The following is a 26021-nucleotide window of genomic DNA, read 5'->3' as shown; positions in this document are numbered from 1 at the left end:
AGACATGAACTGTTCAGAGGGCCTAATTTAAAGTTAATACTAGCTACCAGTGTTTATCTTGTGCTAGACTTTGTAGGGTGTTGTATGTTAATTATTTATATACCACCAACAGAATGAAGTAGGTATTCTTCTCATTCTAAAAGTAATAATCTCAAATTTATTGAGCCCTATTATGTGTCAGGTTAAGTATTTTCCTTAAAGTATCTCATTTGAGCTCCTTAAGAAGCCTGTGTGGGAGGCTTCGCTGGTAGTCCAGTGGTTAAGACTGTGCTTCTACTGCAGGGGCGTGGGTTCTATCCCTGGTTGGGGAACTAAGATACCGTATACCTTGCGGTGTGGCCAAAAAAAAAAAGAAGCCTATGAGGTAATTACTCTTATTACTCCATTTACTGATGAGAAAACTGAGGTCTAGAAAGTTATGTGCATTCCCCAAGGCCATTCTTCTAGTATTAGAGTTAGGATTTAGACCCAGGTCTAGTTGACTCTGTAGTCTCTGCCCTCATCACCTGGCTTATAGTTTTATTAGAAAATTTTGTCCTCTTACATCCAGGAACTCATTCTTCTGCAGCCACCTTACAGTTCAGGAGTAATACAACGCATTGCTATACGTCTGGCAAGAACAGAGTACTAAGGCAATGGGGGGATTGGTTCTCTTGGAGAAGGGATCTGGTTCACATTGAGGTGACACCTGAGCTGGGACTTAAAACAGGACAAGCGTTTCATTTAGGAGATAATAAGGGAGGAGAAAACAACATGAGCAAAAGTGTAAAGATATGAAAGAATGTGGCTTGTTCAGGGAACAATGAATGTTTGTGTCGTTAGGCTTTAAGGTGAATAAGCTGAGATGGCCAGGCTGGTGTTAGATTATGGAAGCCCTTCTGTGTCTTGTTAAGGAGTTTAGACTATATTCTGAGCAGTAGGGAAACACCAGAGTTGTTCTTATTTGGCTATATCCAGATGTAAACAAAAGTAGACAATACGACGAACCCTCATGAACCCATCACCCAACTCCAACAATTATTAACTCATGGTCTATCTTGTTTTCTTGTTTTATCTAGAGCCCCTGCTCTTCCCCATCATATTTTGAAACAAATCCCAGATAGTATATTATTTCATCCATAAATATTTCACCATGTACTTATTAAAAAATACCAAATGCCCAGTTAATGTTCAAATTTCCAATGGTTAAATAACTTTTGTACTTTTAAGATTATAGTAGTCCACACTTAAAAAAGTCTTTTTAACATTTCTTATTTCTTGTAAGGTCAGTTTAGTGGTGAGGAACGCTTTTAAGCTTTTGCTTGTCTGGAAGACTCTCTTTCTCCTTCAATTCTGAATAACTTTGCCAGGTAGAGTATTCTTGGTTGGAAGTTTTTTTTCTTTCAGCACTTTGAATGTTTTATGCCCCTTCCTTCTGGCCTGCAAAATTTGTGCTGAAAAATCTGTGGATAGGCTTATGGGGGTTCCCTTGTATGTAACAAGACTTTCTGTTTGCTTTTTTTTGCTGCTTTTAATACTCTTTGTCTAACTTTTGACATTTTAATTATAATGTGTCTTGATGTGGGTCTCTTTGGGTTCATCTTACTTGGAACTTTCTGGGCTTCCTAGATATGAATGTCTGTTTCCTTCCCCAAGTTAGGGAGGTTTTTGGCCATTATTTCTTTTTCTCTCTATTTTTTTTTTTAAGAGGAATTTGTTGGTTTTTTTTTAAATAGGTCTTTATTAGAGTATAATTGCTTCACAATACTGTGTTAGTTTCTGTTGTACACCAAAGTGAGTCAGCCATATGCTTACATGTGTCCCCATATCCCCTCCCTCTTGAGCCTGCCTCCCACCCTCCCTATCCCACCCCTCTAGGTCATCGCAGAGCACTGAGCTGATCTCACTGTGCTTTGCTGCTGCTTCCCACTAGCTATTTTACATTTGGTAGTGTATATATGTCCATGGTACTCTCACTTCGCCCCAGCTTCCCCCTCCCACCCCATGTCCTCAAGTCCATTCTTAAGAGGAGTTTTTATGGTAGAGTAGAGGGATAGTAATTTATTTATTTACTTATTTATTTATTTTGGCCATGAGCGATCTTAGTTCCCTGACCAGGGATCGAACTCTGGCCCTTGGCAGTAATAGCCTGGAGTCCCAACCACTGGACCGCCAGGGAATTCCCCAGCCATTATTTCTTCAAGTAAGATTTGTGCCCTTTTCTTTCTTTCTGGAAGCCCTATAATGCAAGTGTTAGTCTGTGTGATATTGCCCCATAAGTCTCTTAAGCTATAGTCAAATTTTTTCATTCTTTTTCTTTTTGCTGCTCTGCTTGGGTCAGTTCCACTGCCTTTTCTTCAAGTTGACCGATTCTTTCTTCTGCTTTATCCAGTCTGCTGTTAACACTTCTAGTTATTCAGTTATTATATTCTTAAGCTCTGTGACTTCTGTTTGGTATTTTCTTATATTTTTCATCTCTTTGTTGAAGATTTCGCGGTGTTCATCCATTTGTCTTCCCAGTTCGGTGAGCATCTTTATGACCATTACTTTGAACTCTTTATCAGGTAAATTACTTATCTCTGTTTCATTAAGATATTTTTCTGAGGTTTTATCTTGTTAACTGACTTGGAACATATTCCTCTGTTCCTTTATTTTGCTTGACTCTCTGTGTTGGTTTCTATACAGTAGAAGAAACAACCACTTCTCCCAGTCTTGAAGGCGTGGACTCATGTAAGAGATAAAACTTTTTATTCAGCCCTGCCCCAACTTTTGGTCATCTCTCAAACTTTTGTGCTTGTCCAAGCATCCTGTTATGTTATTAGTAGCTCCCAGTAGTTGAGGATGTGCCAAGAATAGACAGTGTCCCAAAGAGGAGGATATCAGCACCTAGATTCAGTCGGACTGGAAGCTAGACCCTCAGGCAGCAGCTTTATAAGTATGCAGATATATTCAGTTCTGGGGGGCCACAAATGTAAGCCCTGCTGGCCCCCAGAGCCACATGATCTGTCCCCTGGGCGGCAGTTGCAAAAATCAGGATACACTGTCCAGATGAGTGTATAAGCTTCTTTTTGGGAGTTACTGGTGAGCTGGAGCAAGGCAGAGAAAGAGCACCAAGATGGTGTCTCCAGCCTGCATTGTTGAGAGCAGCTCCATAGGCCACCAAACGTGTGCCAGACTTGAGGCCTGCCACTCAGTCGAAAGCTGCAGGACAGGCAGAGTGGCCTCCTCACGGAAAGAATGGGGAGTGTGCCTTGGTCTGCTGTCTGCACAGTCTCCTGAGGATAGTAGCCTGCCAAGAGCCATCCCTCCCCAGTTGCCACAGTCCCATGAGACCCCAGAACACAAGCCCCTTTGGCCATCAGGGCCAGGTGATGGGCAACCTCTGGATGTCAGCCGCAGAAACTGCACCAGCCGTGTGTAAAGGATTACAGTCAGCCCCTCCATATGTTGTTTAATTAGAAGCCTGCCCCCAGGCCACTGTCGTTATGATTAGCTAATAGGCCTCCTTCACAGAAAGACAGACCTCAAAGGTCTGTTGCCTCTTGCTGTGCCCTGGGGGTGGCAGCTGTTTAGGAACTCTTTCTCTGTTGGTTACAGTCCTGGGGGGCCCACAAGCATAAGCCCTACTGGTCACCAGAGTCAGGTGATGTAGAAGTGTCCCCTAGCAGCAGTCATAAAAATCACGGTGCCAAACAGGGTTATGAACTCCTTTCTGGGTGACACCTATTATTACAGTCCCATGTGACCAGGAGCGCAAGCTCCCCTGACCTCCAGAGCCAGGCAATAAAGAGTTATCGCCTAGGGACTTCTTCCCTGGTGGGGCAGTGGTTAAGAATCTGCCTGCCAATGCAGGGGACACGGCAAAGGGAGAGGGCAAAGATGGCACCCACTAGTCTCCATCCCCGTACAGTGAGTGTTCCAGCAGGCTCCTAAATGTGTGTGTAAAATTGGATGCCTGATCCACAGGCTGAGGTGTGTTTGTTTGTTTGTTTGTTTGTTGGCTTTGGGCCGTGCCACATGGCTTGTGGGATCTTAGTTCCCTGACCAGGGATTGAACCTGGGCCCTCAGCAGTGAGAGTGTGCAGTCCTAACCACTGGACTCCCAGGGAAGTCCCCAGGCTGAGGTTTTTTTTTTTTTTTTTTAATATTTATTTATTTATTTGGTTGCACAGGGTCTTAGTTGTGGCAGGTGGGCTCTTTAGTTGCTCCTTGTGGGCTCCTTAGTTGTGGCTCACCAGCTCCTTAGTTGCAGCACGTGGGCTCCTTAGTTGTGGCTGGTGGGCTCCTTAATTGCGGCTCCAGGGCTCCTTAGTTGCGGCTTGCCAGCTCCTTAGTTGTGGCACACGGGTTCCTTAGTTGTGGCATGTGAACTCTTAGTTGCGGCACGCATGTGGGATCTAGTTCCCTGACCAGGTATCGAACCCAGGCCCTTTGCATTGGGAGCGTGGAGTCTTACCCACTGTGCCACCAGGGATGTCCCCCTAGCCTGAGGTTTTACTGTAAGCAGGTGAGCCTCCTTTACTTTACTTATGGGTGCAATCAGCTGCCTCTGAGCTGGGCATTGGGGCAGGTGAGTTTCTGAGCGTGACTCTTTAAGAGGTGTTTCTCTGATTGTCTCCATCTTGTGGGTCACAGGCCATGAGCTCAATTGGTTTTCAAAATTAGGTGTTTTGGGGGTTCATCTGAAGTGCGTGTCTTAAAAGTTGCAGTTCCTGATGTGGGGTTTGAACCCTTTGTTTCTCAGGGAGAAGCTCTGGGTTTTGAGTTCCCTCCCAGGTGTGGGTTGCCATACTGGGGGTGGGGTTTATGACAGGATTGTGAGCCACCCTTTCCTACCTGCTTTAATGTCGTTTTCTTCTTGTTTGCCTGATATGTAGTTGTCACCCAGCCAGCCTTTAGTTTTTTTTTAAAAGGAAGTTGTTCCACATGTAGCTGTAGACTCAGTGTGTCTGTAGGAGGATGTGAGTTCAGGAGATTAAACAATATGCTACTGAATAACCACTGGGTCAAAGAAGAAATAAATACCTTGAGGAAAATGAAAATGGAAATGTAACACAGCAGAATTTATGCAGTGTAGCAAAAGCAGTTCTAAGAGGGAAGTTCACAGCAATAAATGTCTACCTCAAGAAATAAGAAAAGTCTGAAGAAACAGCCTAACTCTACACCTCAAGGAACTAGAAGAAGAAATGAAGTCCAAGGTCAGTAGAGGAAGGAAATAAAAAGGTTAGAGCAGAAATAAATGAACTAGAGACTAAAAGCACAATAGAAAAGATCAAAAAAAAAAAAAAAAAGAAAAGATCAATAAAACTAAGAACTGATTCTTTGAAAAGATTAAAAAAAGAGAAGAAACCCCAAACCTGACAAACCTTTAGCTAGACTCAACAAGAAAAAAGAGACAGGACTCTAATAAATAAAATCAAAAATGAAAGAGTGATAGTGTCACTAGTGTGACAGTGATACCACAGAAATACAAAGGATCTTAAGAGACTACTATGAATAATTATACGCCAACAGATTGGACAACTTAGAAGAAATGGAGAAATTCCTAGAAACATATAAACTACTAAGACTGAATCATGATGAAATAGAAAATCTGAGCAGACTGATTACTAGCAAGGAGATTGAATGAATAATCAAAAGCCATCTAACAAACAAAAGTCCAGGACCAGATGGCTTCCCTGGTGAATTCTACCAAACATTAAAAGAATTAAAATCAATCTTTCTCAAACTCTCCCAAAAGATAGAAGAGGGTAGAATTCTTCGAAACATATTTTATGAGGCCAGCATTTTCCTGATACCAAAACCAGACAAGGGTGCCACACACAAAAAGTTACAGGCAGTATCCCCGATGAGCATGTATGCAAAATCCTCAACAAATTCTTAGCAAACTGAATTCACCAATACATTAAAAGGATCATACATCGTGATCAAGTGGACTGTATTCCAAAAGTGTAAGGATGGTTCAACATCTGCAAACCAGTCAGTGCAATTCACCACGTTAACACAATGAAGGATAAAAATCATATGATCATCTCAATATTGACATGCAGGAAAAGCATTTGACAAAATTCAACATCCGTTTTTGATAAAACTCTCAACAAAGCAGGTATTGAATGAACATACCTCAACATAATAAAGGCCATATATGACAAGTCCACAGCTAACATCATACTCAATGGTGAAAGGCTGAAACCGTTTCCTCTAAGGTCGACGATGTACACTCTTGCCACTTTTATTCAGCATGGTATTAGAAGTTCTAGCTGCAGAAATTAGACAAGAAAAAGAGATAAAAGGTATCCAGATTGGAAAGGAAGAAGTAAAACTATGACTATTTACAGATGACATGATAAGAAAACCCTAAAGACTCCAACCAACTATTAAAACTAATAAACAAATTCAGTAAAGTTGCAAGATACAAAATCAAACAAAAATCTTTTGTTTCTTTATACTAATAATGAACTATCAGAAAGATAAATTAATCAAACAACCCATTTACAATTGTATTAAAAAGAATAGAATACCTAGAAATAAATTTAACCAAGGAGATGAAAGACTTGTATATTAAAAACTACAAGACATTAATGAAAGAAATTGAAGAAGATAGAAATAAATGCAAAGATATTTTGTGTTCATGGATTGGAAGAATTAATATTGTTAAAATGACCATACCACTCAAAGCAGTCTACAGATTCAGTGCAATTCCTATCAAAATTTCAATGGCATTTCTCACAGAAATGGAATAGTGTTTTGTTTTGTTTTTTAAAAAATTTTATTTATTTATTTATTTATTTATTGGCTGCGTTGTGTCTTCATTGCAGTGCACGGGCTTCTCATTACAGTGGCTTGTTGCGGAGCACTGGCTCTAGACGCACGGGCTTCAGTATTTGTTGCACACCGGCTCAGTAGTTGTGGCGTACAGGCTTAGTTGCCCTGCAGCATGTGGGATCTTACCAGACCAGGGTTTGAACCCATGTCCCCTGCACTGGCAGGTGAATTCATAACCACTGTGCCACCAGAGAAGCCTGAACAAACAGGCTTAAAAGTTGTGTGGAACCTCCAAAGACCCCAGTAGCCAAAGCAATCTTTGTGTGTGTGTGTGTGTGTGTGTGTGTGTGTGTGTGTGTTACATGGGCCTCTCACTGTTGTGGCCTCTCCTGTTGCGGAGCACAGGCTCTGGATGCGCAGACCCAGTGGCCGTGGCTCACAGGCCCAACTGCTCCGCGGCATGTGGGATCTTCCCGGACCGGGGCACGAACCCGTGTCCCCTGCACCTGCAGGCGGACTCTCAACCACTGCGCCACCAGGGAAGCCCCGCTAAAGCAATCTTAAAGAAAAACAAAGCTGGAGGCATCATGCTACCTGATTTCAAACTATATTACAAAGGTATAGTAATTAAAACAGTATGATATTGGTATAAAAACAGACACATAGATCAATGGAACAGAATATAGAGCCCAGAAATAATCCCTCGCACATGTTGTCAATTAACTTATGACAGTAGAGCAAGAATACGTGTTGGGGAAAGGGCAGTCTCTTTAATAGATGGTATTTGGAAAATTGGACAGCCACATGCCAAAGAATGAAATTTGATCCTATCCTACTCCATACTCCAAAATTAACTCAAAATAGGTTAAAGACTTGAATGTAAGACCTGAAACCATAAAACTCCTAGAAGAAAGCAGGCAGTAAGCTCTTTGACATAGGTCTTGGCAATGATTTTTTGAATCTGATTCCAAAAGCAAAAGCAAAAGTAAACAAGTAGGACCTAATTAAACTAGAAATCTTCTGCATAGCACAGGAAACCATCAACAAAATGAAAAGGCAGTCTACTGAATGGGAGAAAATAATTGTAAGTCATATATCTGATAAAGGGCTAATGTCCAAAATATACAACAAACTTAGACAACTAAATAGTAAAAATAACCCCAATCAAATTAAAAAATGAGATGATCTGAATAGCTATTTTGCCAAGAAGACATGCCATTGACCAATAGGTACATGAAAAGATAGTCCATATCATTAATCATCAGAGAAATGCAAATACAGACCACAATGAGATACCACCTCACACCTGTTAGAATGGCTGTTATCAAAAAAATAGGAAATAAGAAGTGTTGGCAGGGATGTGCAGAAAAGGGACTGTTGTGCACTGTTGGTGGGAATGTAAATTGGTGCAGCCACTGTGGAAAACAGTACGGAGGTTCCTCAAAAAACTAAAAATGAACTACCATGTGATCTAGCAATTCCACTTCTGAATAGAACAAAAACACTAATTTGGAAAGATATATACACACTCACGTCCATTGCTACATTACAATAGCCAAGGTATGGAAACAACCTAAGTTTCCATCAGTGGATGAGTAGTTAAAGAAATTGTGATATATGTAAATATATAAACACACACACTCACCACACGTAAACATAGAGGAATATTAATCAGCCATAAAAAAGAATGAAATCTTGCCATTTGTGACAGTAAGGATGGACCTTGAGGGTATTATGTTAAGTGAAGTAAGTCAGGCAGAGAAAGACTAATAGCATTTGATATTTCTTATATGTGGAATCTAAAAATCAAAACAAAACAAAAACCAAACCAGCCTCATAAGTACGGAGAACAGATTGGTGATTGCAAGAGGCAGCGGGTTGAGGGTGAGAGAAATGGGTGAATTGGGGTTTTTGTTTGTTTGTTTTGTTTGTTTTTTTGTTTAAATATATTGAATAAAATTTTTTTTAAAAGTCCACCCATTAACTGACTTTTTTCTTAATTCTCGTAATCTGTAGGTTCTTTATTCAGCTCTTTTTTTTTCTCCTTGTAATTTATTTGTTGAAGAAAATGGGCTGTTCGTCTTGTAGAGTTTTGTACAGCTTGGATTTTGCTGAGTGCATCCCCTTCATGTTGTTTAACAGGTTTCCCTGTCTCTGTATTTTCTGCATTGAATCTAGAGGCTTGATTAATTCGAGTTTGTTTTTGCAGAAAGACTACTTCATGGATGGTGGGTGGTGTCTTTTTACATCAGGAGGCGAATGAAGCCACCTTTATGCATTAATTTCTTAGGGATTAGAAAGTGATGTTATTTGTCTTGATTATTCAACGAAGTTGAGGAATTCCACAGATCATGTCAAAGATCCTCTGTGCCTTTAAATCTATTTTAGGACTGAGATGACTTACAGTAGAGAATCAATAGTCATTGACCACCATAAAAAGGAATGAAATTCTGCCATTCGCAACATCGTGGATGGACTTGGGTTGGTATTCTGCTTAGTGAAATAAGTCAGACGGAGAAAGACAAATACTGTGTGATATCACTTATATGTAGAATCTAAAGTATAAAATAAACGTGTATATAAACAGAAAAGAAACAGAAATGTAGAGAACAAGGTGGTGATTACCAGTGGGAAGAGGGAAGGGGTGAGGGGCAGAACGGGTAGGAGGTTAAGAGGTACAAGCTACTATGTATAAAATACATAAGCTCCAAGGATATACTGTACAACACAGGGAACATAGCCAAACTTTTATAATAACTGTAAATGGAATGTCACCTTTAAAAATTGTGACTCACTGTGCTGTATACCTGAAACTTACATAATGTTATACACCAGCTATACCTCAATTAAAATCTTGTGTTAATAACTGTTTATTATTTGACTTACATGAGGTACTGACTTTTCACTCTTCTTAGTCTTCAGTAAACTACTAGCTCTTTGTGGTATTTTATGTAATCTCGATTCTTTGTTAACAAATATGTCTAGAATGTTTCCACTTGTGATCCTTAAATAGTTGCCATCAAAATGGAGCTGATGTGGTTCAGAGGATAGATAAGCTTTGGAAAAGATTCTAAATGTCTGTTGCTTTACAGGCATTTTTCATCTCACAGCGTTTTACCCCAATCACATATTCACACAAGTGCTTCTCTTGAAATATCTCGAAAATGGGAGAAGAAGAATAAAATTGTTTATCCTCCACAACTGCCTGGAGAACCTCGGAGACCAGCTGTAAGTTTGTGGGTAGAACTAATCTCTTGATTTTGATAAAGCACTCTTGCTCTTGTGTGGCTAGCAGTGATTTATTATTCCGTGTTAAGAAAAGAAAAAAATTATACGGGAATTTGCTTGATCTTTTAATTGGTACAGAAAATGTTCTAGATCTATCTTTTTTGTAGTTAAAATGATTGTCTTTGTTTTACTTATTTGCCTTGACTTAACTTCCTGGATAGGAGCCTTAACTCTAAAACTGAGCTAATAGCTTGAGACGTTTCGACTGATTTTTGACTCCAAGAGGCTTGATAATGGAGCATGAGGGGTTGGTAAGAATGGCTTAAGCCGTTGGCCAATATTTAAATCATATGTATGATTTTCCAATGTTTTATACTTGAGTATAGACACACTTGGTTGTGAGGTTTTTCTTCCTTTTTTTGTAATTTACAAAACTTTGAACCGAAGGTTTGAATTTAATCATTGGATTCCTTCCAGAGATACCTTACTCCTTCCAGACTTTAACTTATCTTTAGTTGCTCAGAATCCTTTTGCCCTTTCCAAATTGCTAGACATTGCTCTAGTCTGGAATAAAAGACAAATTTCTAGCTTAATATGAATTTTCTGTGGGATACATACACATCTCTTAAAAAGTTTAAGTAAGTAATAATAGCATAAACAAGGTGGGAACATTTGAATCCTTAAGAAAATGAACTGTGATAAGTACTTTAGAAATAGAATTACTGTTAATTATAAATCATTCAGTTTAGCAAACATCTTTTAAGGTCCTTTGGGATTTAAGGCTACTGGATAATCAATATAATCTAAGTAATGTCATTTGCTTAGTTTTTATATGAACTTGACAGCATGCATTTTATTAAAATTCAGTTGCTATCTAGATATTGGTCTGAATTAGTACAGTTTTATGTTTTGTTTTTTTTTTCTCATTTAGGGGAGTTAATTTATTCATTTAAAGACCTCCTACCTGACTGGGAACTAAGAAGAAAAAGAGATCTTAATAGCTTAAACAAATGAGTTGTTAACTTTCATATTTTATTGTGCCATCAGAGCTTAAAAGTTTGATTTGTCATAGAATCTGTGCTATTAAGCATTGACTCCATTTTGTAATTAACCAAAATTTACACATTTGTACAAATATCATAAATAAAATATTTTCTAGGGACTTCCCTGGGGGCACAGTGGTTAAGAATCCATCTGCCAGTGCAGGGGAGATGGGTTCAAGCCCTGGTCTGGGAAGATCCCCCATGCCGTGGTGGAACTAATCCCATGTGCCACAACTACTGAGCCCGTGCACCTAGAGCCTGTGCTCTGCAACAAGAGAAGCCACCGCTATGAGAAGCCCGTGCACCGCAACGAAAAGTAGCCCCCTCTCGCCGCAACTAGAGAAAGCCCACGCACAGCAACAAAGACCCAATGCAACCAAAAATAAAGTAAAAATTAAAAAATATATATATTTTCTATAATGAGCTTTCTTTACTTCTTACTTGAGCTCTCTGGACTTGGCTTTAACTGGAAATAAAGAAATCATAATAGTATTTGTCAGGTCCAGAATCTAAAGCGAAAGTTTGTATTTTGTAAGTACCAGTCTTTTTGGATGTTAAACACACTTCAGGATACATCCTAAATAGCAAAATTCAAATAGTTAACAGTAGATTATCTACCTAACTCTAGCAAATGAAGAACAGTGTCAATTAAATCATTTGTTATATATTGTAATTTACTGAAACTATTTTGGTTAACTTTTGCATAATATATACTTCTATAAGTGCCTGTGTGAAGACGTTTGGTTAGATTTTATATAGGCACTTTGGAGAAACCTCATTTAGTTCTCTATTTTGCACAGATTTTGTTTGAGGGAGTAATCCTTTTCTGGGACAAATTAAGACTTTTGGAAAATACCTTAACATTTTCTGATTTTAAATAGTATTTAGTAAATTGATTTTGGTGTAACAGTTATACCTGTTATGACTAAATTATTAATGCTGTTTATAAACACCTTGCTTATTAACAGGGAATAATTTCCTCACCTAGCCACATAGTTGATACACTGTGCCATTATTTGCAGTGTCCCTTAGGCTTTTCAATCCGCTACCTGCAAACATTTTAAAAATTAGTTTTATCTCTTGTTTAGAAGAAGGCCAGATAATATTTACTATTCTATCTCATTCTGATCTTCAGAATTTGGAATATGTAGTTAAATAATAGTAGATGGGGCAATGAGTAAAATCCTAAGGCATTTGTAAACTTCTAGCAGGAGTCAGAATGTTAGAAAGTTTTGAGGTTTCTCTGCTTTTATTTGCCTTGAAAAATGTTTTCTAATTTTTTTTTAAGTGGCATTATGGTATAATAGTAGGAAGAATGCGGGTTTTAGAGTCATGAGGGGAACTTTAAAGATACACCTGCCAGACATTGTATTAAGCCCTTCACATACTTCCCTGTGTGGCACTAGCTTACAAACTTTGCTATCTTGCACAAGTCACTTGATTTCTCTGATTTTCATTTTGTAAAAGGTTTATAAAGTGTTTTTTTCTCCCAACTCATAGAGTTAGATCATATGAAATATGAAAAGTGCTTTGTGAACTATAAATTGTTTAATGGATGATTGATTTAAAAATTCAGTAGGATATACCTACCACTATAAATAGAAGACAATAAAAGCTAACGTTTAGTAAGATCTTACCATGTACTAGACACTGTAAAGTACTTACTTTATATAGGTAACTTTATTTAATCCTTATTATAGTTTTATGTGTTAGGTACTATTATCTTCATTTTAAAGAACAAGAAACTTAAGCAGAGAGAAGTTAAGTAGCTGGTAAATGGTAGAGCTGGGATTCAAACCGAGGTAGTCTGATTCTAGAACCTGTGCTCTTGACGGAACACTTACAATATTGGTTTTCTTATGAAAATAGTTACTTTATCCATTTTGCCATTGTTCTCCTCACTAAGAAGAAACCTTTCTGTACCTTTTCTTTTGTTCTTTTAGCCAGCTAAATGTTTTCAAAATACTTTAGTTTAAGTCTTTTACTATTCCTCTGTATAGCAGCATTGCAAACTTTGTCACAAACTAGCCATTTTACAGTTTGTTTTTCCCTTAGTAATCTTTATAACATAGTGAGAATTTGGAAAAGTATAACTTTGTATAGGGAAAAAGCGTCCCCAAATTCTTTTTTTTAAAAAATAAATTTATTTATTTATTTATTTTTGGCTACCTTGGGTCTTCGTTACTGCACGTGGGCTTTCTCTAGTTGCAGTGAGTGGGGGCTACTCTTCGATGTGGTGCGCAGGCTTCTCATTGCAGTGGCTTCTCTTGTTGCAGAGCATGGGCTCTAGGCTCATGGGCTTCTCATTGCAGTGGCTTCTCTTGTTGCAGAGCACGGGCTCTAGGTGTACGGGCTTCAGTAGTTGTGGCACACGGGCTCAATAGTTGTGGCTCGCAGGCTTAGTTGCTCTGTGGCATGTGGGATCTTCCTGGACCGGGGCTCGAACCCATGTCCCCTGCATTGGCAGGCGGATTCTTAACCACTGCGCCACAGGGAAGTCTTCCAAATTCTTAATAATGTTTTTATTTCTTATGGCAGCATTTCATTAAACACAGAAAGTAAAAACTTTATTAACAGTGTTTTACTGTCATTTTGATAAAATTGCTTAATTTTTTTTCCTGTTTGTAAGGAAATCTACCATTGTCGAAGACAAATAAAGTACAGCAAAGACAAGATGTGGTATTTGGCAAAATTGGTAAGCTAAAATGACTATTACCGTATAATATATAGGGAAAGAAGCTACAAATTTTACCCCAGGATTTGAAAAAAGCAAAAAAACTTGCCCTGTTTTTTCCAAAAAGTGAGGAATACAATTACATTTTTAGACATTTCGTAGGTAATCCAAAAGTGATAATTCAGAGATTGGTGATTTTGCTTAATTTTTACCTCCTGACAAACTAAATCATGTTGGATATATAGATACTTTAGAAGAAAGGCATCAAGAACCTGGCTATAGTTAGAGAATCCAGGAAGTAAACTTACGTATCTGTAAAAGTTGATTCAACCTATTTCAAAACTGTTGCCTTTGTAAGTTTTTTACCTCGAAAATGAAATTTATATATGAGAGAAGACAAAAGCAGCAAATACACATGTAATACATTTCTTCTATAGGAGAAGGAGATGCCTTTAGTGCCTACTGTGATCCTTGCCAACCTGTGATCTTTCTCTGTCATGTCCGCTCTCTTTTATTATTATTGAAACCATTATAATCCAGGTTTAGTGGTTAAAAATTTTAAGTTTGATTTTGACCTACAGAGGGTGGTGGCATCCCTTCTCAAACTTGTTTTCTTCTCTTTTGCCTGCGTTTAGTTAGCTATTTTTATTAATGAAGAAAGTTTTTCCCCACTTTTATTGAGATGTAATTAACATGTAACTAGTTAGCTAATTTTAGAAGTTATTGGATTATGTAAGACTTTTACTTTTCACTGAAAAGGGAATGCTGACTTTGTAAACTAATTTGTTTATTTTCTCTTGTCTGTTACCCTTTAATTCTAGATACGAGGAATGTCCATTGACCAGGCTCTGGCTCAGTTGGAATTCAGTGACAAAAAAGGGGCCCAGATAATTAAAGAGGTAAACTAAGATTGGTGGGGAGGGAGCGAATAGTTGGCTTGCAGGTGTTAGTAAGCTTTGCCTAAATCCTGAATTCGCTAGTGTAAATGCATAGTTTATATAATACAGATTTAGGGGACTCAGTTTTATTAATGTCCTTATACCTTAGGAATGTTCTGTGCTTTAAGTATTTTTTTTTTCCTTAGATGCTTTTATTTGCACCAGATAGTGATTTCTGTTTTATGATCTGTCTGTGACGTGAAATGATACATCTTATTTTTAATGATTGGGGGCTTGATAAACTTTTTAAAAGATTTTTTTTTTTGTAAGTTCCACAACTGAGAGCTTGGGATTTTATAACTAGTTGAGTGGAAAGAGCACTGTACTGGCACTCAGGGGAGTTGGAGTCTTATCTTTTCTCTGATAGTTTCTGTTGTGATTTTGGGCAAGACACTTGTCTGGTTCCATTTTTCTCACTTGTAAACTAGGTGGGGTTGGATTGGATGATCTCTAAAGACACTTCTAGCTCTAAATGTAGCTGATTCACTAGGTGCACATGACTGTTGATATTTGTGCTGACTCATTCTAGGCACATGAGTGTTTTTGTTTCAAAAAGCTGAGTTGAGGACATCTGGGGATATTAGCATTATTTCTTATAGTTCAGTTAATTTTCATATAAAGTCATATCTTTTAGTGGGTGAATATTTAAGGTGGTTGGATTCAGACTTCTAAGAGGCTCTATTGTAATGCTTGTATTTATTTCCATTCAGAATGCAGTTACTAATTATCTGTTGTGTACCCAGCTTTGTACTACATTCTTCATCTTTAAAGGAGGGAAAGATCTGATTTCTGTTATTTCTGACAACAGTTGTCCTATTTTAAAAAATGTGTTCTGGAGGAAGTTAATTCAAAATATCCTTGGAGTATAAATTTAATAATTCTTTAAAAAAAATTTATTTATTTATTTATCTTTGGCTGCATTGGGTCTTCCTTTCTGTGCACTGGCTTTCTCTAGTTGCAGTGAGAGGGGGCTACTCTTTGTTGCGGTGCATGGGCTTCTCATCGTGGTGGCTTCTCTTGTTGTGGAGCATGGGCTCTGGGCGCATGGGCTTCAGGAGTTGTGGCACACGGGCTCAGTAGTTGTGGCTCGTTGGCTCTAGAGCTCAGGCTCAGTAGTTGTGGCCCACGGGCTTCGTTGCTTCGCGGCATATGGGATCGTCCCAGACCAGGGCTCGAACCTGTGTCCCCTGCATTGACAGGCGGATTCCCAACCACTGCACCACCAGGGAATTCCCAAATTTAATAATTCTTAAAGGAAATTTTCAAGTATGATTTTCTCTACTTGTCTGATGTTGTTAATGGTTATTTTGGATCTAAAGTTTAAGAATTTTCAATAAGATTTAGCCCTTGAGCTTCTTGAACTTGACAAGTCTATGAATCAAAGCCATAATGCCCATTACCAAGGGTACTGCTGCAAGTGTTGTTATCTCCTCCTTTACAGCTTACACATTCCATTTAAAACTTAGCAGGACCTGGACTGTGTTCTTTGCATTTGCAATTCTTGTCTGAGGAAGGAAAGCTCACTGTATCCCTTTTCCTTAGTACTGTTATAATTTGATATTCTCTTTTTAAAATTGACTGCAATAGGAAGGCATGTGATTAGCAGTCATAGAGATAACAATAAGAAATGAGAAATTTAATTCTGTTTTAGTTCAGGTCAGCCATATGAATGCCTTTCTTTTCCTTATTTAAGGTTCTCTTAGAAGCACAAGATATGGCAGTGAGAGACCACAATGTGGAATTCAGATCCAATTTATATATAGGTAAGATCTTTAATATTCTTAGCTTTGGAAAATGGCTTCCAACAGTGATGCCAAATTCTTCATCTAATAACAGTCTTTGATATCTAAATACTTTGGACTGTGTTTGCTAGTGAAAATTGCTGGTAATAGCTTATTCTTCAGCCTTCAGCATGCTAATGTTAGTTGTAAATGGTCCTAACTTTACTGCTTTATTGTTACCTGTTCCGTAATGAGACTGAGATCATGAAACCTATTGCTGATAATTATTAAATAATGGATATCAAGATGATATATAGAGTGGTCCTTTAATCATAATGAAACTATGGAAGAATGTAACTGATTTTTTAAAAAATGAATTCTTTGTCAACCCAAAGGAGATATATAAAGGATCACAGGTGGACTTAAAAAAATCTTTATTTATAATGTGCCAAGCCAGGTGCCTAATCCCTAAAGGTATCCTATAAGTTAATCTTCCAATTACCAGAATGGAAAATCTGTTGAACTCTAAAAGCCAAGGGGCCTTCGAAGGCTCAGATGACCCAGATGTGCTGGCTCCCCTTTGTTATTACATCCTGAAGCATTACCTCAGCTTTGTATGCTTGTTCCACATCACATTAAATTAATGTGTGGGAATATGTTTTGGGAAGCCTGGTACACTGTACAAATGTAAGGGATTTTTTGGTAGCATACCTTCATACTGCTCCTTTTTTAGAAAGAGATCAATGGTTATTATAAAGCTCTCCCGCCGCTCCCCTAACACCACAGTAAAGTAGAGCAGTGGCTGGAGTTACTGCAGCAATTACTGCTAACCTCAGCAGTTTTGTAATCAAACAGAGATATTGATGTCAAAGCAAAATTTTCTCAATCTGCCAAACCTGCATATGAGAAGGACTGTTTTACCTAAAGCTATTTTAAACTCAAAATATGGGAACTGCTGCTCTCCAAATGGAGGGTAAAAGGCTGAATCATTCTGGGGGAAGTTAGCTGTGCCTTATAGTTTTTCAAAAATTAGAATTTTAAAAAAACATCTAAATTGCACTTTGTCATATAACCTCTGCTCTACTGGAGATATTTATTCTGATTTAGTTAGGACCTTACCTCATCTCACCTGGAATTGATGCTGGCAACCACACCTACTTCTGAAATTCAAATGAGTTATGATTTTCAACTGAAATATCTTATTTTAAAGCTGAATCTTGTATAACTAATTACATTCTTATACAGAGGAGAATCAAATGGCAACTCAGAAGATGCAGTCCACAGTAATTAATCATAAGCATTTTCTTCTGGGAGCAGCATGAATAAATAATGCTGGAAGGACCCAGAATCATTGGAAGAGATGAAATAAAGAGCAAGACCGTTTGCTTAAAACCTCTTGGTGACCTTTCCTGCTCCATGACTGAATATGAAATCAAATTTATTTAATTTTGTTCAACTTTATAGGAATATTGGCTTCTTAGCTGATAGGCAACATTTCATAATGGAAATCAGATGCAAGTGAAATGGAATTTGTGTTAAATATGTTTCAACAGTTGTAGTACTGTTGAGAGAGAGGGTGAGGAGCTTAATCCTGTCTTCCCAAATGAAGGAGCAAAGTCCAATGTTGCCTTTAAGCAAAAATCAACTTAACCAGTCCCATGTGAATGGTCCTTTAATGCATTGGTCTCTTTAGGCACATTTCTGCTGAAAAACCTCTGCCCTTCCTACACCTTCCTTTCATGTAGTTCTGGGTCAAAATCTCTTTTCTTAAGTAGGGCTAATAACTTTGGATTTGTCTTATGATTTTAAAAACTCATTTGCTAAGTATTTTGTTGCCTAATTCCATTATGAAGGAAAAAGAGATGAGTACCCACAGGAAGATGAAGTATCTGACCACAACACATCAGGCATTTTATCCCTGTATTTGCTAAACTTCCCTGATAAGAATCGTCTGAGGTTCTTATTAAAGATACAGATTCCCAGGCCTCACCACAGACTCACTGAATCTGAAACCCCAGGGGAGAAGCCTGGGTAAGTTCTATTCATTCTTACCTATAAAATCTGGGAAATGGATTTATCTTCTTACAGTCTTTGAAAAGGCCTAGACATTTTATTCCATAGACTTCTTTTAGAGCTTTGAAAGACTAGTTACTTGTTGGCTACTGTTTCGGCTCAGCAATAGCTCTTTCAGTCCCCTGAAATAAGTAAGTACTGGCATTTTAAGGGACTTGCTTTTTTGGTAGCATATGTTCTCATTATGTGGTAATTCTCTCAAATGCTTGTCATCAGTCTAAAGCTAATACCTGGTATTGCATGACCACAGACTTTGAAAGTTCATTTCCTTTTCAGACTTAAAATGATGACTAATGACACTGTGAACAGGCCTTAACAAGTGGACATGGACTAATAAAATGTCACTGCTTCATGATTCATGACATCTATAGTAGTTCACTTCAGGGAAAGTCAATGACTGACTTTGTAAATCAGTTTTCTGGGCTAAGAATGATGAAGGAGGAAGGGGGAGAGTTTCTAAAGTTAAGCCAAGATTCGTATTTACCTAAATACAAGTACTAGGAAATATTGACAATATTTTAAATATGGTACCTGCTGGGCATTATCTTTAGAAGAGCATTATCTTGGGCATTATCTTTAGAGGGTCGTTTCCACTTTTGAGATGTCTTTATGTTTTTTCTTTCATTCAAAAAGTATTTGAGTGCCTTCAGCGAGTATACCACACACACAGTTAGGTGATGGTATATCTTTTATAGCAATTTAAAACATTTAGCACAAGTAGTTTTGTTCTTTGACAGTAATAGCCCTTTGGAAGAATACATAAATTGTTCTCCCTAGTTGGAACAAAACCATGTACACTATTAGTATTGTAGGTACTTGGAAAACTTTGAAATTTATTTTAGAATTTAAGCAAATTTACCAGAAACATCTGTATTGAAAAAATGATATTAATTAGCAGAAGATGTATTTCAAAATCATTTCTGTTCCTTATGGGGCATGAACTTTGGGGACAATACAAGAGGAGTGTAAGTTTTGTTGAGGAAGTAACTTTTACAGGTGAAACATGAACACGTACACAAGGTAGTATATGGTTTGGGACCAAAAAGAGTAAAAGGTAAATGGTATTGTTGGAATAGAGAAGAGGAGGTCAGTATAGCTTAAAATAGTCATGGAGATTTTCTAGACAATTTTAGCTTTTGAAGATATGCTTTTGGGGATCTGAAGGAGTGTCCAAGAGGAAAAATTTTCAAAGTGAGGTAACCACTTAAGCAAAGGCACATAGGTTGGAATGAGCAGTAAGTGTGTGGTACAGTGAGTAGAACAGTGCAGAGGAAGTAGAGGCTTGCCTTAGAGGAGATGAAATTGAAAAGGTGAACATGGCCTAGATTTCAGAGGGCTGAACATGGCAAGCTGTGGCATTTGGTTAAAACAGTATTGACGAGGAACCACAGGAAGTTTTTGGGTAAGAGATTTATGTTATTAAGGCAGTGTTTTAAGACTATTAACTCTAAGCATTGGTTTTGAAATTGTGCTCTGAGGCCTCCAGGGGTGGGGCCTGGGACAAGCAGAAAGGCTTCTTGGTCACTGCTGTATCCTTAGAGCCCAGGATGGCGCTTCACACCCAGCAGGAACTTGGAATTTCTATATGTTGGGTGAATGAATGGCAGTAGTTTTGGATCTACTCTCACCCGTGTTTCATTCTTAACAGATTCACGTGAAAGTAGGCATCTACGTATTGTTTCATTTAATTGAAATGGTTCCGTACTAAAGCAGTTTGAAACGACTCCACGCTTCCAATTCAGGGGCCACGGGTTCGATCCCTGGTCAGGGAACTAAGATCCTGTATGCTGTGTGGTGCGGCCAAAAAAAAAAAAAAAACCGGAATTTATACTCTAAGCCCTGATTTCATTCAGATGTCCGAGTGGCTGTGTTGGGTATTCCCATTCCAGAGTGTTAAAGAATCCTGGTGTTTCAGAAGAATTAATGTTTTTGTTTTGATATAAAAAAAGGATGGCATTATTTGCATAAAGGTAAGCAGATGATATTTTATGGATTAAGGAGGAAATCATAACTGGCATTTAGCAGGTATTGAGTGTCTTCTCTTCTGTATTTTGGGAGAGATGGAAGGAAAATGGTAGTTAACGTAGACCCTCATAGGGTTGATCATTGTGTTTTGATAGATTATGTAGTCCTGCACAGTTAGCTAATTTTGATACTTCCTTCATTGGAGTAGTATTCCTTATTCTCAGGGTATTTGGAAATTGGTGCTCAAGTTGGGTAGAGTAGCAGTTTTGGATAAAATTAGCTATCATGTTTGTAAAATCTTTTTAGAAGTTTCTACACTCTTCCCAGTGTCACTGTTTTTGTTTGTAGGATTCCTCCTGACAAGTGGATTCAGGGCACCTGGTAGTACTGTATTATAAAGTGATTTGTGTAATGCTGCTTTTTCTTTGGAAAAATTAAATTTTTTTTTAAATTGAGGTATAATTGATGTATAACATTATATTACTTTCAGGTGTACAACTGAATGATTCAGTATTGCAAAGTGATTACAAGTCTAGTTAACATCTGTCACCATACATAGTTACAGAATTTTTTTTCTTGTGATGAGAACTTTTAAGATCTATTGTCTTAACAACTTTTAAATATGCAATACGGTATTATTGACTATAGTCACCGTGCTGTACATTACATCCCCATGGCTTATTTATTTTATCACTGGAAGTTTGTACCTTTTGACTCCCTTCACCCATTTCAGCCACCTGCCCCCCACCCCCATCTTTGGAAATTCTTAAATTCATTTCTTTAGTGCCAGTAGATGAAGTTGATAAAAGGGTGGTAGTTCTCTCCTTATCTCACTGAGACCCTAGTCAGTTTTCTTAATCACTTTCATCCTTAGCTTTCTCTTTGGCAAAGCTAGGGTGCTTCTGCTGAAACCATTTCATGAGAGGTTTGTAGTTAGAGGGTTGTGGAGCACGTACTTTGATATGGTCCCTGCAATATAAAGTTCTGTCACAGTAAAAGAATGGTGAGTATTGAAGTGAATTAATTTGCTACATATGCTATAGATTTTGCCTTTTTAAAAGGCTTATTAAATTAACTAAAAAGGTAAGACTAAGTAAATTCAGAAGGTGGTAGAAGGTAATTACTACCCTGATTTACTGTGGGTGAACAGGTGAACAGATTTCTTCTTGTGCTGTTTAAGAGGTTTCCTCAAATTTTGCAGGGTCAAACTTTGACATGTTGAATGGGGGAGGGGAGATGAGGGGACAGATGTGATACAGGAGTTCCTAAACCTGGCTGTGAATCAGAATTGCTTGGGGTGTGGGGGAGTGTTGTTTGCTCAGGATTTAATTTTCAAAGCCCACTCCAAATATAGAGTAGAGATGGGATCTCAGCATCAGCATTTTAAATATGTTCCCTAAGTTAGTTTGATGTAGTAGCCTGAGGACAGCATTTGGGAATCATTGGTTCCAAAGGGACAGTTAGAATATAATACAGTTAGAATAAAATCAGAACGTCATCCCTCAGCCTCCAGGGCTCTGTGTAATCTTGCCTGCATTTCTGATCTCGTCCCCTTGTTTGTATCACTCTTTCCCTTGCTTACTATGCTTCAACAGGTTCTGTTCCTGAACCAAGCCAAGCATGTTCCTACCATTGGGCCTTTGCACTTGCTGTTCCCTCTTCTTGGAACACCTTGCCCCTAGATATTTGCATGAATGATTCATTCTGGTCTTGGATCAAATGTCTCTTCCTCAAGGATGCCTCTTGACACCCCCCAGTCTCAAGTTGCCTCCCAGCACCCCATCAGTCTCTGTCACATCACTGTTTTATTCGTAGCACTTGTCACTAACTAAAATGATCATGTTTATTTTCTCTCTTTCTCCTCTAGAGTGTGCACTGCACAGAGCCAGGGCCCTTGCTATTCTTGTTCACTCCTATTTCTGCAGCACCTGGAGTAGAACCTGGTCCTTAGTAAGGAAGGACTCAGGAGATACTTGTCTTGAGACAAACCTGCTGTAGCCAGCCTGTGAGCTCATGTAGTCTTAGAATCCAGTTGAGGAAAGGGCAGAAATTGCTCAGCTGATCAAGCTGTAATCTTGTGGATACAGTTGTTTCCTGTAATTTTCTTTTTCTTCTCTGTCTAGCTCAGTCCACCTCAGGGCGAGGCCAGTACCTGAAACGCATCCGATACCACGGCAGAGGTCGCTTTGGGATTATGGAGAAGGTTTTTTGCCATTATTTTGTGAAGTTGGTGGAAGGCTCTCCACCTCCACCTGAGGCACCAAAGACAGCAGTCGCCCATGCCAAAGAGTATATCCAGGAGCTTCGCAACCGGACCATCATTCACACTCTATGATGGGGGTATTAAGACTCCACAGTGTATATATTTTACCATTCATTTCCTAAAACCAACAAAAATTAAAGACAGATGCTTTTTATGATTTGTCATTGAATTATTGAAATATGAAGTACAACTGCTAGTTTTACATGAATATTTATAAAGCTCTGCCCATTTCTCTTGAGCCTCTGGGTATATTTTATGTATTTGCAACTAAGAAGGAGAAATCAGCTTTAAACATAGTGACAGACTATGTAATTCAGAAGGCTTTTTTGAGTGATGTTTGAAGGCAATGTTAGCTTTCTAGCTTGTGCCCTGCAGGTGGTACTTTTGATACTGGACTTGAGTAGAAAGTTACAGGATAAGAAAACTTGTCCTTACTATTTCACTTGATTTTTCTCCTGGAACTGGGGGAGGGGGTGGTGGACGGGAGCATCCCTGCACATTGTTTCAGTGCAGTATTTTAGGGCATTCTGTAGTTCAATTTTTCCTTTCACTGTTGGCGTAGGCCAGTGGATGAGGGAATATATTTTCCTTTACTGATTTAGCAGTAACTTGAAATTACAGGAGTTTATTAGATATATTAATCTAAAACTCCAAAAACCATTTAACTTAGAAAGTTTTATTTTACTTAAATAATGACTATTTTATGTCTCCTACCAACAATGCTTTCTATTGCTTGGTTGTCTTGTTTAGTATTGATTCATTTTTCAGAGTGCATTCAAATTAATGGAGAGAGGAATTGAACCAGTCTCAGGCTTGCATTCTAAAATAATTGATATTTTTAGGACATTCCACCTGAAAGCGGAAGAATACACTTTCTTTTCAAGTGCACATGGAATATTCTCCAGAATAGATCACATCTTGTGTCACAAATCAAGCCTTGGAAAGTTTAAGAAAATTGAAATTGTATCAAGCATCTTTTCTGACCACAACACTGTGAGATTAGAAATCAGGTATAGGAAAAAAAAAAGTAAAAAACACAAATACATGGAGGCTAAATAGTGCTGCTAAATAACCAAGAGATCACTGAATAAATCAAAGAGGAAATCAAAAAATACCTAGAAACAAATGACAACAAAAACACGACGATCCAAAACCTATGGGACACAGCAAAAGCAGTTCTAAGAGGGAAGTTCATAGCAATTCAAGCTCACCTCAAGAAACAAGAAAGATCTCAAATAAACAATATAACCTTACACCTAAAGCAACTAGAAAAAGAAGAACAAAGAAAACCCAAAGTTAGTAGGAGGAAAGAAATCATAAAGATCAGAGCAGAAATAAATGAAACAGAAACAGAAAACAGTAGCAAAGATCAATACAACTACAAGCTGGTTCTTTGAGAAGATAAACAAAATGAATAAACCTTTAGCCAGACTCATCAAGAAAAAAAGGGAGAGGATGCAAATCAATAGAATTAGAAATGAAAAAGGAGAAGTTACAACAGACGCCACAGAAATACAGAGCATCCTAAGAGACTCTACTACAAGCAACTCTATGCCAATAAAATGGACAACCTGGAAGAAATGGACAAATTTTTGGAAAAGTACAACCTTCCAAGATTGAGTAAGGAAGAATTAGAAAATTTAAACAGGCCAATCACAGGTGATGAAATTGAAACTTCAATTAAAAATCTTCCAACAAACAAAAGTCCAGGACCAGATGGCTTCACAGGCAAATTCTATCAAACATTTAGAGAAGACTTAACACCTGTCCTTCTCAAACTCTTCCAAAAATTTGCAGAGGGAGGAACACTCCCAAACTTGTTTTACAAGGCCACCATCACCCTGATGCCCAAACCAGACAAAGATATCACAAAAAAGAAAATTATAGACCAATATCACGAACATAGATGCAAAAATCCTCAACAAAATACTAGCAAACAGAATCCAACAATACATTAAAAGGATCATACACCATGATCAAGTGGGATTTATCCCAGGGATGCAAGGATCCTTCAGTATATGCAAAACAATCAATGTGATACGCCATATTAACAAAGGATAAAAACCATGTGATCATCTCAATTGATGCAGAAAAAGCTTTTGACAAAATTCAACACCCACTTATAAAAGTCTCCAGAAAGTGGGCATAGAGGGAACCTAGCTCAACATAATAAAAGCCGTATATGACAAACCCACAGCAAACATCATTCTCAATGGTGAAAAACTGAAAGCATTTCCTCTAAGATCAGGAACAAGACAAGGATGTCCACTCTTGCCACTATTATTCAACATAGTATTGGAAGTCCTAGCCACAGCAGTCAGAGAAGAAAAAGAAATAAAAGGAATACAAATTGGAGAAGAAGTAGTAAAACTGTCACTGGTTGCCCATGACATACTATACATAGAAAATCCTAAAGATGCCACCAGAAAACTACTAGAACTAATCAGTGAATTGGTAAGGTTGCAGGATACAAAATTAATGCACAGGACTTCCCTGGTGGCACAGTGGTTAAGAATCAGCCTGCCAGTGTAGGGGACACAGGTTTGAGCCCTGGTCCGGGAAGATCCCATAGTCCGTGGAGCAACTAAGCCCATGCACCACAACTACTGAGCCTGTGCTCTAGATTCTGTGAGCCACAACTGTTGAGCCCACGTGCCACAACTACAGAAGCTCGTGTGCCTGGAGCCTGTGCTCTGCAACAAGAGAAGCCACCGCAATGAGAAGCCCGCACACTGCAACGAAGAGTAGCCCCTGCTCACTGCAACTAGAGAAAGCCCACGCGCAGCAATGAAGACCCAGCGCAGCCAAAAATAAATAAAATAATGATAATAAATAAATAATAAATAAAAATAAGGCAGTAGGTGGCACTCACTTCCCTCTTGATAGCAGAAAATTGTTAAGAGTGTTCGGCAGTACCTGATTCTCGTTGATACACATGTTTTCATTGACAAGAGGCACTCTGTCCACAGCCCTAGTCTGGTGTTTCTCAAACGTTTGTATGTAGAGGAAGAACTTGGGGTGCTTGCTTATTAGTGCAGACTTCTGGGTTTCGCCCAAGAGATTCTGATTCACTAGAAATCTGTTTTAAACAAGCACTTCCAGGTGATTCTGTTGTAGGGGACTGTACTTTGAGAATATCCCTCTAGTCAAATGAAGAATGTAGCTTTAGTGCCATGTTTTAAGATGGCATTAATTATAGATACTATTTACTGGGACCTCATTATTTGACATGTTCCATGCTATATTTTACAAATAACTGTCTCAGGGTCACATAGTTTGTGAATATTGGAGCTATGATTTAAACTCTAGGTTTAAGTACCTGGTTCTGCATACCTAGTGAATATACAGGTATTTTCTGGGCCTCTGCAGTTA

At 38.3% G+C, this 26021-nt stretch overlaps 1 protein-coding gene across 5 annotated transcripts in view; it reads left to right on the top strand.

The window, feature by feature from the left end:
• The window catches only part of MRPL22 (mitochondrial ribosomal protein L22), a 36083-nt gene extending 13280 nt beyond the window's left edge, over positions 1–22803 (top strand). For 3 of the 5 annotated variants that reach the window (XM_082836755.1, XM_082836754.1, XM_082836758.1), the window contains exons 3-7: positions 9837–9972; positions 13645–13710; positions 14511–14588; positions 16321–16390; positions 22510–22803. In XM_082836755.1, coding sequence (XP_082692881.1) covers positions 9837–9972; positions 13645–13710; positions 14511–14588; positions 16321–16390; positions 22510–22721 — 562 coding nt within the window. In that variant the 3' untranslated portion in view covers positions 22722–22803. Of the gene's footprint in view, positions 1–9132; positions 9226–9836; positions 9973–13644; positions 13711–14510; positions 14589–16320; positions 16391–22509 lie in introns of all 5 variants that reach the window. The other 2 variants (XM_082836757.1, XM_082836756.1) reach the window with 1 other exon arrangement.
• The last annotated feature ends 3218 nt before the right edge of the window (positions 22804–26021 follow it).

Source organism: Leucopleurus acutus (genome assembly GCF_964270905.1).
Source record: "Leucopleurus acutus genome assembly, chromosome: 3".
In the NCBI taxonomy this organism is placed as follows: Eukaryota; Metazoa; Chordata; class Mammalia; order Artiodactyla; family Delphinidae; genus Leucopleurus; species Leucopleurus acutus.
The sequence above is the reverse complement of the archived record's forward strand: the minus strand, read 5'-3'. Positions and strand labels throughout refer to the sequence as shown.